This window comes from Sinocyclocheilus rhinocerous, unplaced genomic scaffold (assembly GCF_001515625.1).
Source record: "Sinocyclocheilus rhinocerous isolate Xijiao unplaced genomic scaffold, SAMN03320098_v1.1 scaffold1007, whole genome shotgun sequence".
NCBI classification, from domain to species: domain Eukaryota; kingdom Metazoa; phylum Chordata; class Actinopteri; order Cypriniformes; family Cyprinidae; genus Sinocyclocheilus; species Sinocyclocheilus rhinocerous.
Window position 1 is genome coordinate 640,836 of NW_015631056.1, and position 17,047 is coordinate 657,882.

General features: G+C 38.8%; 1 protein-coding gene across 1 annotated transcript in view; it reads left to right on the top strand.

The window, feature by feature from the left end:
- Positions 1–4,073, top strand: part of LOC107741420 (DNA-directed RNA polymerase II subunit GRINL1A-like) — a 23,751-nt gene extending 19,678 nt beyond the window's left edge. Inside the window, exons 3-5 of the mRNA XM_016554144.1 lie at positions 1,789–2,331; positions 2,966–3,173; positions 3,456–4,073. Coding sequence (XP_016409630.1) covers positions 1,789–2,331; positions 2,966–3,173; positions 3,456–3,599 — 895 coding nt within the window. The 3' untranslated portion in view covers positions 3,600–4,073. The remainder of the gene's footprint in view (positions 1–1,788; positions 2,332–2,965; positions 3,174–3,455) is intronic.
- The last annotated feature ends 12,974 nt before the right edge of the window (positions 4,074–17,047 follow it).

The following is a 17,047-nucleotide window of genomic DNA, read 5'->3' on the forward strand; positions in this document are numbered from 1 at the left end:
TGTTGTGGAAGCTGTCCTCAGTAAAATGCGCAGCACACAATAGCAAATTGGGGTTATAATGCTCAGGAGCAGGATTAAAAATAAATTGCAACCACTGTTTCCTGACATCATCTGCTTTCGGAAGCCCAAACAAAGACGTTTGGGCATGGGGGTCAACATAACAGCGTTTCTTAAGACGGTCGCACACCGGACGAGAAGCACAGCGCAGTGTCGCATCGCGCCACGTCTTTAAAATTCAAACACATTATTTTCTATGAGTGTACTCACACCCGCGGCGCCCTGCTACGTCGTGTTGTACTTGTTGTAAGAATTGTTCTAGACACGGCACTGCGCTTCTCGTCCGGTATGTGACTGCCTTTAGACATGCCGAAACTTGACGCTACAGCAGCTCTTCTTCTTCATTTTCTCTGATGCAATAACTCTGCAGCAGCACTTCTTCGTCGTTGTCGTCTCGTCTGATGCACTCACTCAGCCAAGCGTTCTAACCACGACCTCGCCCCTCCCCACCCCCCAACCATTTGAATTTCTGTAGGCGGGTATTATTTTAATTGATTCAGAATAAGACAAAAACGCGGTTTGGAAGATGAATTCATGATGTACTCGCTCATTATATACATTTAGCAAATTTTGAACACAGAAAAAGTTACATAGTGCTGCTTTAAAAGCTTCGAGAGTGTCAAAAACAGCGCCATCTGGTGGTTAATAAGAAATGTAGCAGCCAAAAGCCTGTGAAAGATGCTCAGTCGGACAAAGCCAATAGTATCCAGCTGCAGACCTGCAGCACCAGCAGGTTCAGAACCGGAAGTGAGGGGCGGAGCTTATGTTATTAACAGAGTAGCGCCACCTTACGGTTTTTAAGGGGTGATTCACTTTTATTACACACGATACGTCATACTTTGTGTGTATGCATTTTATAATGATATATTAAGCATTTTATAAACATTAATCTTGTGTAATTTAGTTGTAGGCCTATACAGTTATTCGTTTCATTGTATTATGCGAGTTATTTCCTGTTTGTAATATTAAAAATAATGTTTGAAACTTCTGGCCATTTTATATGAAATATACTTTAATCACAATGCATGAAAATTTACAAAATGAACAGTTCACTCTTGGGCACGTTTTGTCGTGACAATCTTGCATAAATTCAAATTAAAATGTATCAAATGAACAATTCACTCTTAGGCCCATTTTGTTATGACAATCCTACAAAAATAACTCCCCTGAACACAAGATGAAATATGAAGGGCACTCTGGAAACTTCTGTTCCAAGAGATTGTTGAGGGCCTTTTCCTCGTCCTCTTCCTCCATTTTAAGGAAAAGAGGCTCTTCCACTGGCCCCCTGAGCAGATGTCTGTTGTAATGGAGCCATTTCACAACTTCTGTCAGATTACTGGTATCTCCTTCATTACAGAATATTAAAGGAAAATGTAACTTTATTTCTTATTAATGTGTGTATATATATATTTATTTCGTTGATCACGTGATTCTCTGAAAACAATACGCGCTCCGACACAGAGCTTCGTGAAAAATTGCGCTGCGTACTCGATACACGCTTTGACACTTCAGTGTCATATGTAACATCACTAACAATTTCTAATTCAACGCAAAATACCCAAATAAATGTAATATAAATGAATTTGTTGCTTTGTTAAAGTGATTAAGCATTTGTTTGCAACATGGACACTGTTATTTTCCCATTTAATACTGTGAAACATTTCGTAATGAATAAAATGCTGTACAAATAAATATGATTAAATATGATCTGTACTTTTACAATCTCTTCAGGAGATTTATTCATACCCTTCCAGATAAGGGAAAGAAGATTGCCGACTTTGTGGAGAAAGTACACCTTGCACTTGGACATCTGGAGGAGGAGGAGAGAAAACAAGCATGTTTAATTTCTCTCCGTATAGAGTTTCAGAGTAAATATCGGCATGCCCTTGCCAAACGAAGCACAGAGACGCATTTAGACTCCAATTTGGACATGATTATTCCATCCCATGACAGAAACAAAGCCAATGTCAATATCGATGCGGCTAACATAAAGGAAAATAGTGGTCTGTTGGGCCAAGAGGAGTCTTTGACATCCCAGCCGGAGGCTGCTGAAACACTAGAAACAGCCGGTGGGAATGCAGCAGCCTCAGTGATGAAAGAGCTTGTGGTGGCATTTGGACAAGTAACTCTTGATGAAAGTAACAATGGCTCCAACCAAGACACCATTAAAACCCTGCTTCCTAGTAAGCAACAGAAGAAACCACATTACATTGAAGTTCTGGAGAAGACAGAGAAAAGTGTGAATATGAGGAAGCCCAGATTCAAACCAAACCAGTGAGTGGAACTAAACTGTCATTGCATGGCTTTGTTTTTGTTTTTTTTGTTTTTTTAAATAAGCTGAAATATAATACATTAAAGGGACAGTTCACACAAAAATAAATTTTTGGTCATCGATAGAAGATCAAAAAATGTCTTAAAAAGGCAATGTAAAATGAATCTGAATGAATCAAGTGGTTTATTCTAAGTCTTGCAAAGAGATAAGACCGCTTCATATGATGAACAGCTTTAATTTAGGTTTTTATTTCCATCTAAACAATGATTGATACACATAGAGCACATTACATATGGTAAACATGGAAGCTTAAATGTGCATGCGTGATGTACAAGAACCAATGAGGTCTGTTCTACCGCGTGACGCACACGCAAGCTTACATGTTTACCAAGTGTGATGCTCTCTATATACGTGTTTATATGTGAATAAAAGCCCAATTTAAATCTGTTCATATAAAGTGATTATATCTCTTCACAGCACATGGATTACCTGGACTTTAAATGGTGGTTCAGAAACCTCTCAAGTTATATTAAAAATATCTTAATTTGTGTTTTGAAGATGAACCAAAGTTTTACGGGTTTGGAATGAAATGAGGGTGTAAATCACGTTGGATAAAAGTGTCTGTGTTTTATTTAGGTTAGCTGTAAAATCTGAGTCTTCATCACCTAGTCAGGCCTCTGGCAGCATCACATCACTTACTGCAGAGGCCAGAAGACAACGAGACCGAAAACACCTGGATGACATCACTGCGGCTAAGGTTCCACCCCTGCACCACAGTCCTGCCCAGCTGCTGTCATTAGAGGAGTCGGCTGACCTTCTGCAAGAGCAGACAAGAAAACACCTGGTAGGTTGAAGATGCCTTTGTCATAGCAGACCCAGAGAAACTGAGATTTGAATGACCAAAGTGATAAATTACATTTCAAAGCTTCAGAGGTCTCAAAAAATGTTTTATCCCACAAAAGCTTCAACTATTTTGAGATGTTGAGAGGAAGTACTACTCGAATAATCCTGGTAGAGAGTATAATACCTATACATGTTTGCCACTTGTGTGTGGGTGTTTCTATGTCATTCTGTATTCATTATTCATGTAGTACATTCATGTAATTGCGTATACTGTTCATTTCAGGAGTTACAGGCCAAACAAACTGCCCAGAAGCTGGCAGATGGTCTGAGTTTCAAGACGGAGAGTTACAACCCAGATGGAGGCCCACTGGCAGCCTACAGAGAGGTGCATGATGATGGGGCCCAGCTTTCCTCAGAGGAGGACTGATCGTGGGGCCCTAGAGGGAGGGCACTGGCTTGTAGATGTGTTTGGCCCCTTGCCCTGGACCAACTCTAGGCCTACAGCCCATGCTTCAGGACCCTGGAGAGAGGCTTTCAGCCTGAGGACAAGAGAAGGGCTCTTCATGAACTGCACTGACAATGTCTTAGATTCTGCCTTTGAAGATAAATAACAGCAGGTTGAATCAAGTTGAGAGTTATTGTGTGAAAACTGACCGTTTTTGCATGTGGAAATGTTACTGTCCAACAGTAACAGATTATCTTGGCAAGCTAATAGCAAAAACCTGATACCTCGGCAGGTCCACACCTGTTGTCTTGTATAGAATAATATAATTACCTATCATACTTATCAGCCATACCTTCAAGGGTGTAGTCCATGTGTTATTCTGAAGATAGTAATAGAATATTTTTGTATGACTTTTCTTAATGATTATTTAAATAACCCTCTGAATTGACCTTAAAAGCTTGTGATTGGTTTTTTGAATCGGATAACAGAAACCGCAGTTTCATAAACTAAAGGTGGAAGCACTTAATGTTTTGTCACTTGAGTGCATCAGTCCAGGAAATGTCTGTCTCCCTCCCTTTTTGCAGCATTGTTTTGATAACCGCCCCACTGGTTTGATTGGAATGAGTCAGCTGTCGTTTGAAGGGAGGGATGTTGTTATCAGTGCAGAAATCTGTGACATTCCTCTGATGATTAATATATGTAATGTGAAATATCGAGGCTTGAAGGAATTAGACCAATTGGTGGAGTACATCTGGATTTTATTTAGATCATGTTACTGCATGATGTGGCAATGCATTCTGGGATGGCAACAGATAGACAGATGTGACATATGGTAAATGCAATTTCCAAAGCCATCAACGCTAATAACAAATTCTTAAAATTCACTCTTTTAACCTCTCAGGATGTAAACTACATATTTTCTTTACATATTATTCAGGAATCTTTATATTTAAGTGGAGAAAAAGGAGCTTGAAGAGGGAGGAAATCCAAATCTGCGCCGCTCTGCAGTTGATGACCTGTGATAACCTCTAGTAATTGCTTCTGCCCGTTGATGTGAACTGCTGCCTCAGAAAAAAGATCCTAACACATCTGGCAGGTTAGTGTTTAGATACCGTGTGTGACGAACTCCAGAGTGCCTTATCCAGACGTCTCGTGATAAATATGTCAGACTTGTCCAGAAAGAATCTCCTCTCTATGTGGTATTAATTAAGTCTACCTTCAATACAGAGGAAAAAAGACTTGTCAATTACACACTAGATTCCTGTGCTGATCAGATTTGCTCGCGAGTACAAAGATATGCTTGAGTTGGACTCAAGCATGCGTCCTGACAGTGTCTTTAAGTTGTTTTTTTGCTGCAGTTTTTGGTTTTCACATACCCCCACACCCATCGTCTTGGATCAATAAACGTCTCGTGGAGTCATCTGCAAGTAGTTTTCATCCACCGCAAGTGTGAAATCATGCCCTGAGAGAATGGGCAAAATTTTTGAGCTGTGGACCGGATGAAATATGTTTTTTTTTTTGTTTTTTTTTGCGCCAATAAAAAAGTAGAGAATATGAACTAATTATGCAGGGTAGAATAAAGTTGCAATAATGCATTTCTCTGCTCTCTTGTTACTTAATCTTTTTTTAAAGGCATTTTGATTCATCACTACTTTGAGACATAAATCTGTCATTGTTCCTCTCCCTAGTCCTTTCTCTGTCTACTCTAGATCCAGTTTCAAAGTGAATCTGAGCTCTAATGAGACTCAGAGCAGGTCACATACTCTAATGCAGAAATTTTTGGCTCCCTTTGTCCGAGACAATCTTTGAAGGCCCTTTTTATCTAATCTAATATGTAGGTACTTCTTAAACAAACTTAAATATTCTGTTTAATGTTGTATATCTTTATTTTTAATGTTTTTGTTTAATAATATTTGAAGTTATAGACTCATTTAAGTGATAAATCTTATTGGGGCCTACTGAAAGTTTGTCGAGGCCCCCTAGTGGGACCCCTGGTTGAGAACCACTTTAAATTTAGGTTAGATTACATTCAACTTTGTTTGCCATTGTGCAAAGAAAAAGTACAGAGACAATGAAATGCAGTAAATTTTTTTTTTTATATAGAAATAATTATACAGTACTTAGTTGCAAACCACAGAACTATCCTAAAAGTCATCTTATTTTCACTACCGGATATAGGCTAATTAAGACAATGACAGTGAATCAATTTTTTAATCAATATATTTGCTTTCAAATCTTTTATTTGAGTGTGGATATGATAAAAAATTTTTATATAGAAATAATTATACAGTACTTAGTTGCAAACCACAGAACTATCCTAAAAGTCATCTTATTTTCACTACCGGATATAGGCTAATTAAGACAATGACAGTGAATCAATTTTTTAATCAATATATTTGCTTTCAAATCTTTTATTTGAGTGTGGATATGATACAGAGGTTGGTAATGCAGGAAGTTGAGGGTATGTCAGTGCTTGAATGAGAAACCTCAATATTGACTGCAGGCTGCACTAGAGATGTCTGGATTAATGCTGCAGTCTGTGATTAGATTTGGAGATGTTGCGAATGAGGGCGCTGTTGAGAGGAACACTGTTTATATCATTCCTGATGTCTTCCAGCAATGCGGTCATATGATCAGGAAAGACATGACGACGCCACATCTGCTCCTTCATCAAGTCCATGTGAATAAGTTCAATGACAGGAATATTAAGTGGACAAAAAGGAGTGGGAATGTTTGTCTCTGCTATCTTTATTACTTGACTTTACTAACAACCCTGACAAAAATACTGATTGTTTCAGATAGTAATGCCATAGTACTTCGATATACATCATGGTATTCAGTGATTACCATATTGTCATACCTTGTTATTTACATTGCATTTTAAGGTAATTATTGATTGAAGATTGAACACCATGATTCTGCTATCATACCACGTTCAATAAAAAATCAGACACATATATCATACCAAGTATCTAAATAATCATGCTTCTAGCTTCACCTTAATCTATATTATTTAGCAACTTTGTATTCTAAATGTGTGCTTTCCTTAAATGATGTATACATACCCTGGCAAGCCAAAATGTTTTCCTTGAACAGACAGCAGATGGCAGCAGTGCTTCTGTGTTTCACATGCTAAACAAAACCCAATCATTCAATCATTTAGACTGAGGGGGTTCATTTTTTGTCTGAAGAGGTTTTTAATGCAATTATTCTCAACCATCAGATATTTCTTATTTTGGTATTTAGTGCAATTTACTGACGTGAAGCTCACTGAGATGATTCAGCATCGTTTTGTCGCCATTAGTGGCTTCAGCTTTTTGCCATTCCTTTCAATAGCTAAATCATCTTGAAAGTGTTATAGGTAATTTGATACACATGTATGCTGAAATTGTAGTTGTATGTTTAGCTCAGAGCTCTAATAACTATATAATATCGGCCTGAGTGGGGTTTACACCTGCAGAAGATAATGTTTATTCTCTAGACGATCCAGAACTCTGCCAGATCTGGAGGAAAATTCTGTAGTTGCAAATAATAGTCCACATGTGCTTAAACAAACTGTTGCTCTAAGAAGTTTGCAGAACAATTATGTGATAGCTGGTCCATCTCAAAAGCACGGAGCAAGAGAGATGTGGAGATTAATAAAACTGCCAGCATTCTGCTCAGCCACTGTCTGGCCTGGCACGGCTGTAAAGCCTGTCAAAAACTCATCCCGGCGAGGAAGCCGCCTCAGCAGGGATGCTTCGAGCTGCCAGGGCACGGTGGGGGAAGAAAATGGAGCCGCTTGCCCAGCAGCGTGTGATCATAATGAGGAGGAAAATTCCCATTCTTGTATCCAGATTAATGTAACAACTACAATGTGCTTTTGTCCAACTTTTTTTTTCTCCCCCCGCCCTTTTCCTTCCATCACCAGTACTGCGAGCATAGAGTTACTCAGTACAGTTTCTTTGCCGGTTTAATGCATCTCTTGGGTGGGATTTTGCATAGATGCATAGATGTGCGAGTTTCTGGTTCTTTAGCAAGCCAGAGGAAAATCAATTTTGGTTACCAGGCATCTGAGTACCATCTCCAAGCAATGAGCCTCTCTTTCTGTGTACATGTGTTCATGAGGTCAGTCTCAAGCTGACTGCTGATGAATGCAGTGTAATGCTGTTTTTAATTATTTCCATGCTATTCAAGTGAAATCATGCTTTCTCATTTCTGAATGCACCAATTGACAAGCACCAGGAGTGTGAATTAGCAGCTACTCAGGGAATACTGCCAGACGTTACAAATGGAGAGTGCTAACTTCATTTAAAGGGTCATGAAATACAATCGGCGACATGCCAAATATTCTCATTGCCTACTTTACAGTGTTGCAGGTGTGAAAGAGGCAAACCGTTGAGGGTGAAAAACGTACTTTGGACTTGACTAGATCTAGGTTTTGTCATTTTATTCCAGATTTATTTACCAATGGTCAGATTCTCTTATATTATACGACTCAAGAACGACTTTGATTTGCTCACCAGCCTTTTGGTCGTACACAAGTAAAAGCGTGCAGTAAAAACAAGGCAGTTCTTCTCAGCCCAGCTCATAATAATTACAGGGCCTTGATATGGACCCATAGCCTTGTTTATGTGCTGTAATGTTGTCTGCATGCCAAGACAACCATGAGTGCTGGGAGCCCTAGTGTTTCTGATTGGAGCTATGTGTTGACTTTGCTAGTCTGCAGCCTGGCTTAATAGACTACAAGGTTTATGTGCGTGTGTGTGTGTGTTTGTGCGTCTGTTTGTGCACCTCCTAATTTGTTTATTTACATAAGCATTCTCCCCACAATCCCTCTGTCATGAAATCCGGAGCTTCATCTCCTCAAAAGGCAAACATATTTTTCTAATGAGGAAAGAGATGCTGTCCAAGCCCACAATGATCTTAAGCTGTGGAAAACCGAATGTATTAAAATACAATAATTCGATTTAATTTGCTTTTAATTCACTTCCTCTGCGTTGTCTTTTTTCAGTCAGTATCATAACCTTTGACCTCAAGTGGCCCGATTCTAACGTAGCACTTAGCCAGCATTCAAATGAGCGGAATGCAGAGAAACACCTCCTTATTATGACCTGAGGAGTGATTCAGCGGGCGTGGAGTTTATCGGGCCCTTTAACTACATTTCAACGGGATGTTTGTCTTCCTGTGCTTTTCTGTGCGGTGCCAATGTTAAACGAAACATAATTGCGCACAGAACCGTGACAGTTGTTGAAATGTATCACAAATTGGCAATCGCTCATCGCCTGGAGATGGTAATGCTGTCTTTTACAGGTGTCACAGTTTAGAGTAATATAAAGCAGAGCAGGAAACAGAGGAAACTTTCCTTATCCTTCTCTTGCTTCTTTACCATTGAAAATGTATTTTGCCCTTCGTTCTTTTTTCTTCCCCTTCCCTTTGTTTCCTCTCATCAGATTTCACATGCAGCGTGGGACCTCTTCACAGATGGTGTCGCTCACATGAACGGTGCCCTGTTCAATATCAGATTCGTTCTGTGTGGATACTCATGCATGGCTCTTCGGGAGAGGGAGGAACCCTGCAAAAGTGTCAGGTCATTTGACGCCCCCTGCTGATCTCGTGTCTCATCATGCTTTGATAAGCATTGTGAATTTCAGAGGCAGGAAGAGAAACAACACACAAAGTGACTTGCACTGCAGGACTTAAAGGTTGGAGTGTTTTTTTCCCCTCAGACTTCCTTTTTTTTTTTTTTTTGACCCCCTTAGGGAAGAGAAATATGTCACCACAGACAGTTCTTGAAGTAGCGTTAATGGCCAAACATAATCCTGGACATTCATTAGTTACAGAACATTCTTTGAACATTAATAATGCTTTGTTCCCTTGAGAGCATCTTTGCACTGCAGTAAAGGTTTGAGTGTTTTTTTCCCCTCAGACTTCCTTTTTTTTTTTTTTTTGACCCCCTTCAGGAAGAGAAATATGTCACCACAGACAGTTCTTGAAGTAGCGTTAATGGCCAAACATAATCCTGGACATTCATTAGTTACAGAACATTCTTTGAACATTAATAATGCTTTGTTCCCTTGAGAGCATCTTTTTCAAAAGCTCCCACACAGTGCCCTACTCATAGTTTGACAGGTTTGCATGCAGTAAATTTCTGGAGATGTTCACAAAGATGATACAGTTCCCATTGATGTTATATTCATCATCTGCTTAAAATACCCCCTCTCTTGTATTCTCTCCCTTTTTCTCCTCATTACTTCCCAAAATAATCACAAACATGTGGTACCCAGACAGACTGCATAAAAGCACCTCACAGCAAAGGCTCTTCTCAGTGTCAGAACTGTCTTTGGTTATCTTGTGCTTTCAGCTCAAGCTTTGACAGCTCCAGCGTGTTCTCCCACTTACTTGCCTCCTGGTTCCTTCAGCATAACCACTTCTAATTCCTTAAAGAAGACTGGAAACAAAGAAGCATTTTAGAATAAATCGTAAGACTTAGCAATAAGGCTCAGTTCGGTAACACTTGTTCATTAGGAATCGTGAACTTACAATGAACAATACTTTTACAGCGTTTAATAATCTAGGTTAAACTTCAGTAGTACTACAGAAATATTGCAGCGTTTGTCTTATTTTGTGCATTGTAATGAATATTCATGCATGTATATATTTGTGATTGTGTTACATTTATTTACATAACTTTTTATATAAAACTGTTGGACTTTATTCTGAGATAACGAATGGCTGACTGTTTATCATTCCTTATAAATGAATATAAATTAACAACTACCAATAGTGTATTAATAAATCAACATTAGCCTTGATTAATAAATGTTGTAAAAAATAAATGAATGCTTCTGAATTTAACCTTACTGTAAAGTGTTACTGAAAAATTATATAGCGCTTCATGGCATTTTATGAAAGTTATGACATCAGTCTGTCATATATTTAATATGTAATGACTATCTGCACAGTACAACATGATTTATCTCTCTCCTCTCGTCTCTATAGCAAACCTTATTGATTACAGAGGCACGCATTGGGCCATTATTGGCTCAGCTCGAGCTCATGGAGCTGATGATGAAATACGTTATATCTTTAACGGCTAAACACCTCAGACTCTCAACGGAACATCTGGTTTCCCACTCTCATAGAGCCCTAGACAGTTCTGTTCCCTATCTCCTGCCCTCTTTCCTGTCCTACCCTGGTATTAATGTGTACACAGAAAATGACATATTGGAAAAAGTGAATGATGGGGTTAGGAGAATCTCTTAAAAACTAAGCAGGAACTGGCAAAAGGAAGTAAGCATCTGAGATTGAACTTGAGGTCCTGCAACCCATTCGAGCTCGGGTTTGCGATAATAGTTTGTGCTGGGGAGTTGTTATGTTTAATATATTTCTTAAATTATGCATGTTTACCTCAGGAGGACTATTCCAGCAGAATAAAGTGGCATTACTACATTTTCATGCACAGATATACTGTAATTGAGCTATAGTCTCCATTTCTCTGTCCAAGTATGTCTGACACAATGTATAGTTGAATACGTGAAGAATTAAATACAAATCACGCATCTCTTGTCTTTTGGAGAGTGCACACAACACCGAGGCCAACTATAGTCCAATTAATGTATAAAAGTAATCACAGATGATTCATTAAGGTCACATTAAATAGAAATAACATTAAGTATACTTAAGTTTACCATAATTTCGGCACTTTAACCACATTTCAAAGACATTAGAAGTAATTGTGAAATTACATATAAAGATGAATGTAAGTCCTACTTAAATAAGTTTTAAACACACACACACACAATTTAAGCAATTAAATTGTGTTTAATTTAAATTTAAATTACGTGTTGACGTGTCTGAAAACATTGCATTCAGTTTGACCTTAAGTATGATTTTTTAAAGTATATTATTTCCATAATAAATGCTCTTTTTAAAGAATGCAAAATTGAAACTACTACTTTAAAAGGATAGTGTTTACATGACATTGAAAAAAAGACATATTATTACTTTAGTCTGACTAAAATCAAACTTTTTAAAGTCCAAGTAAACATGCTTGATGTGCTATACAAAGGGCTAAAATAAAAGCACAAATAGAAACTAAAATAGAGAACCAGAGCAAACTATATATGCATTTAAAGTAATAGCTCTGAGGTCCTGAGACAGGAAATTATGCCATGAGAAAGATCTCAGCAGAGCAAATCGGCATCTCAAACATCTGCACTCTACCCATACTCATCTGATGTATGGAACAGTTTAAGCCTTAAACACATCTTTACTTAATCACCGTTTGAGTCATTACTGGTATTTTGGCTTTAATTGAAATGATCCATTCAGCTGTTGAGATTGTCAGCGTGTGACAGCTTTAGCGCATTGAACCAAAGTGATGAAACCTTTGGATTAACTGTACAGGCACACGGCTATGACGACGGAGGAGTCATTTGTCCACCCATTAAGCTAATGTGCTGTCCCTGTTCAGCCACATATCACTGAGGGTGCATAGGGGAGCTCTCAAAGGAGGTGGCTCAGCTGAATTGTAGCCAAGCTTATTCTCTTACCTTAACCTTGCCAGGCCATATGAAAGAACATCTAAACAGCTCCATGCCAGAACAAAATGCTTTGGCTTCTCACTGAGGTAATAAAGCAATTGTTTGGTCACCATAGCTTAAACGAGGCCCCCTGAAATGGCCTTTTCTCTTGGCCTGAGTTTCTCTCTACCTAACTTTCCCTGGTCTCTCTCTCCCCAAATATTGTTACTCAACATACAATTTTTAAACTCTTTATGTCATTGTTAACTATAACCTCACCCCTCATCCTCGCCTCCATTGGGTGTGGTAGTGGATGCTATTTTGAAAGCATAGGCATTGCTCAATATGATTATTATTATATTATTCCTTTATATTTTCCAGTGCACACACATAGATTCCTGTGATATGAAGTGTGAGTAACTCAGTGCTGTCTGTCAATGTGTGCCCAGTGCTTTTGCGATTGGGGCCGAACACATTAAGGAATGGACTTAACACCTTTCTCTCTCAGGAGTTTATATATACTGTATATGTGTGTTGGTGAGGAGTGTGTGTCCAGTGCAGAGCTTTGTCAAATAATAATCTCCCACTGTTAAAGCGACTCCTCGCAGTCTGCCCAGAAAAACACATCCCACAGTGAATGAAAGGCTTTCCTGCGCAACCATGTCCGATACACCCAGCTCTGGGTCACAGATGTCTGAGTGACATCATCAGAACTGGACAGCTCAGTGCCAAGAGCTGAGCAAAACTTCTTTGCCGACTGAAGCAGTTGAGAAAGTTAACTGTTGCTGGAATGGACTGATCATTCTGATCTAGTCAAACAGCTATGTATGATATGTTAATTAGCTACTTTATTCCAGTTCTCCTTTTTTTATGTTAATTGTCAGTTTTATAATCTGTAGGCCTTGTCCATCTTTTCAGTAATAATCAAGTACTTAAAGGGATAGTTAAACCAAAAATGAAAAGTCTGTCATCATTTACTCACCCTATTTCATTTCAAATCTTTGTGGAACTCAAAAACTGATATTTTGAAAAATGTTTCATCTGTTTTTGCCCATATAATGAGTCAATGGGGTAAATGATGACTTTTCATTTTGGGTAAACTATCCATTTAAAGTAACATTAAAAAAAGACAAGAAGAAGAGAAGATGAGTCATTACTCCCCTTGGAAGAACTATTTGAAGCACATTATGTTAAACCATGGATACACACTTGTGATACTCTAAGCGGCTGTTTAGATATGTTTCAAGAATCTTTTCTAAATCATTGGACTAATGGATCTGATTCTTTGTGCAAAATGCTTGAACTTTCTTTTCTGTCTGCTGCAAGATAGAAAAAGTAAGACAGTGTTGTTGATGTGACAATAGTATCAAGTCATTATGTTTTTAAATGTTCCTAAACTGAGGTGTGCTCTATAATCTTCATTGTCAAGTGCATCTATTGCTTTCCTTCATTGTCTCATCACAAAAGGAAAATTTCCTCCATAAACCTCAAGCTAAACACTCTCTTCCTGTCCTATTTGCCAAACTTCGCTGTTTTCTGCCATTTCCCCCCTCTTCATAACCACAGCATTCCTTTTCTTTGGTAAAACATAACTTGATTCTCTTGTTTGCATATCAATAAATAGCTTCCATCTGCTTGGCTGCAAATACATCCCTCCAACATCATTTTCAGTGTATTACATAGTAGGATTTTATGTGAATTCCTCATGTTTGTGTACATCATTGGCTCCTGTTTGTCACTATAAACAGTTGCTGAATGAAGTAGCCTTTAAAATTGAATTGTGTCATTTCTATGCTGCTAATAATGATTGTTTTCAAGTAGGTTTCCCAAATGCTCAGGTAATTGCGCTGATAGCCCTGCAGAGTCTGTGTTCACACTTTTCAGAGGAACCAATTTACCAATCAATTACTTGCAGTTGTCTCTGCATAACATAATGTGTGATAAAAGTATTTAGTTAGGCATAGGTAAGTATTTTAACATACACTACAGTTACTTAAAAAAAAAAAAAAGAATTTTTTTTTTTTTTAATCAAAAGGCATTTATAATATTATAATGTTTTAAAGGATTAAATAAATGCTGTTCTTTTGAACTATCTATTAATCAGAGTATCCCGGGGGAAAACAGTTTACACAAAAATATTAAGCAGCAATGTTTTCGAATAAGATTTTTTTTTTCTTGCGCACCAAATCAGCATATTAGAATAATTTCTGAAGGATCATGTGACATTGAAGACTGGAATATGGTAGCCATCACAGGAATAAATTACACTTTAAAATATTGTTTTTAAATGTAGCCTTGGTGAGCATAAGAAACATCTTTCAAAAACATTAAAAAATCGTACTGACCCCAAACTTCAACCCAAGTCCTTTATAATTGGAAAAATGTACTTCAGACAGGAATAGTTATCATAATTTAAAGTATAACGCATCCTCATAATCAGTTAATACACTTGTCATTTTGTCTACTAGAAGATGGTCTACAGAATATCCTTTCTTCTGTTCTGTTGCACTAGACTGCTTTTCCATCAGATTGAGCAAATGAACCCTGAGAGAGAGAGAGACTGACCAGAAAGTTGACCCTTCCATAATTTGTACTTTTTGTCTAGTCACGACTTAGTTCCTCCAAAGCCCACAATATGCTGTCCTCTAGTGTTTGAAGATCTTTGGTCCAATTGTTCTTTTAGGTTGAGGCCTGGCTGGGTGCAACATGTCCCGGGCTGAAACCCGAGTGTTTGTCTTTTCTCCCCTTATCTCCCATCCTGCTGTCTGTGTACTGCGGAGGCATTCATCACTGCAGGGCAGCAGTATTTACGAGCCTTCCCTCTCTTTATTAATCTCTCCCAGCTGCCCATGCCTCGGCGCTACACGGCTCGCTCACACTAAACACCTTCAGGGGCGACCAGCGTCTCCAACATGTGGGCCGGAAACAGGCCTTTTAATCCAGCAAACCACAAATAAACCCCATTAAAGAAAGGAAAGGGTTGTGTTTTAATTTTTTTCTGCTGAAAGATAGATTTACATGGAGCATTTTTTTAATTGTTGTGTTTACTGCGCTCGTTTCAGGGCTTTTATAGTGAAAGGTGACTCCATCTCTTGGATGAGACTGGGATGGTAAAGCCTGCTAACTAGGCCCTAATGATCAGTCAAAGCAGTTGGATGACCGGTGGACTGAAATAACTGTTTTCTCATCTCTTTAAGCAGAGGTGTGTATAAGCTGCAGGCGCTTTGATGTGAATTAATCCTTTGTGGCTCTCTTTCAGCACTTAGTGCGAACGGGCATAATACCGAATGTTTTACTGAAGTCTGGAGATTTTTCTCATTTCTCGCTCACTCTCTCCCTCCATGCACACAAGAACGCCCTCCCTCCAGTCTCCTGCTCTCATCGCATGGCAAGAGTCCCACACTCACAATCAGCTCAGACTCTTTGCTTGTTTTACTGGGCTCCCCCCACCGCCTCCTTCTTTCCTTTCCCTCTCTTCCTTCCTTTCCCAGAAATGACACTGTCAGATTTTGAAACATCTCTTTCTCCGTTGGCACTTGTTTTGCGTTTCCTCTGTGTCTATCTGTTTCTCCTTTGAGAGGACCACACAGAGGGATGACATGCATGAGGTTCGTCCGTACTGGGTGGCCTGAAAGCCTGGAAAACATGGGGTGACAGGATCGGTCTTCAATCAGCACGAGAAGTAATGCGTGTGGACGGTGCAAAACCAGTCTCTTGAAGACCCCGGGAGGAAAAACGAAAACCTGGATAATTGCTGTGCAAAGTAGCAGATATGCTTGATGTCTTTGGCAGTGCCCAAGGCTGAAGCTCCCTGAACACCCTGTCTGATGCACCTCAAATGCCTTAGCCAAGAAAGGAAAAGCAAAGAGACTTTATCCTCCACATTATGTGCTGAAAACCATTCTGAATTGTCAGACTTCGTGTTGATTCAGTCTTATCTCAGAGGACAGGGAGACTATTCGCATTCAAATGAAGCTGTCTTCATCCCCTGGGAGGCTAGTCAGTGCACTAGCTGTCACTTTATAAGCCTCAGTCCCTCCAGCATCCAAAACTTTTAAGTAGATAGTTGGTGCACTACGGCTACAGTAAGGACACACAACAAATGGAGGCTGAATGGATCAAGCTCAAAACAGTAAAGTTTCATGGAAAGTATGGCATACTATTTTGCTTGGACTTGCTGTCCTTTGTGGAGCTGCCATTGAAAATACACCCAATTTCCTGGTTCTTTTGAATGTCTGTTTTGATTAACAGATGCGATTCTCATTCGTTCTGCAGTATCAGGCAGTATGAGTGATGCTTGGTTGATTATTCTGAGTATCGGTTTCACCTCATTGGCTTGATCAGAGTCTATTAGATCATACTAAATTCTTTTTCTATTCCCTCAGTTGTGATCACTTCCTCATGAAGCCTGTTTCACCAGTGTTAAATCTTTACAAGATTTATGTTCTTTTTTTACTCTTAAATCTCCAACTTCTCAAAGATATATTTTGTTACACTGACTGCAGGGTTGGGCAAAATTTGGAGTTAAAGAATTGGTTTCCTTTCAAGAATTGGGTTGGGATTTGAATTGCAGTGGCCACACCCTCTAGGTAGTTGAATCAGAATTTGAATTTGAATTACAGGAAGAGTAATTGAATGAATTAAGAGAATCCATGTATTAAATATGAAGGAGCACAGAAACACAAACTTCAAGGCTTAAAATGTATTCAACTTTCAGACAAGGCTTTGTCAAGCCATCATTCACAAGCATTTTCTTTACAAACCTTCCTTTTCTATTTAAGGATTATATTGGATCTAAAACAACATTGAACCCCCGTAACTTTCATTGTATGGTCAATAAACACTTGAGACATTCTTCAAATCATCTTTTGTGTTCTAGAAGACAATGTCAAGAGCAAATTTGTTTCACCGCTTAAGTTGCACAAT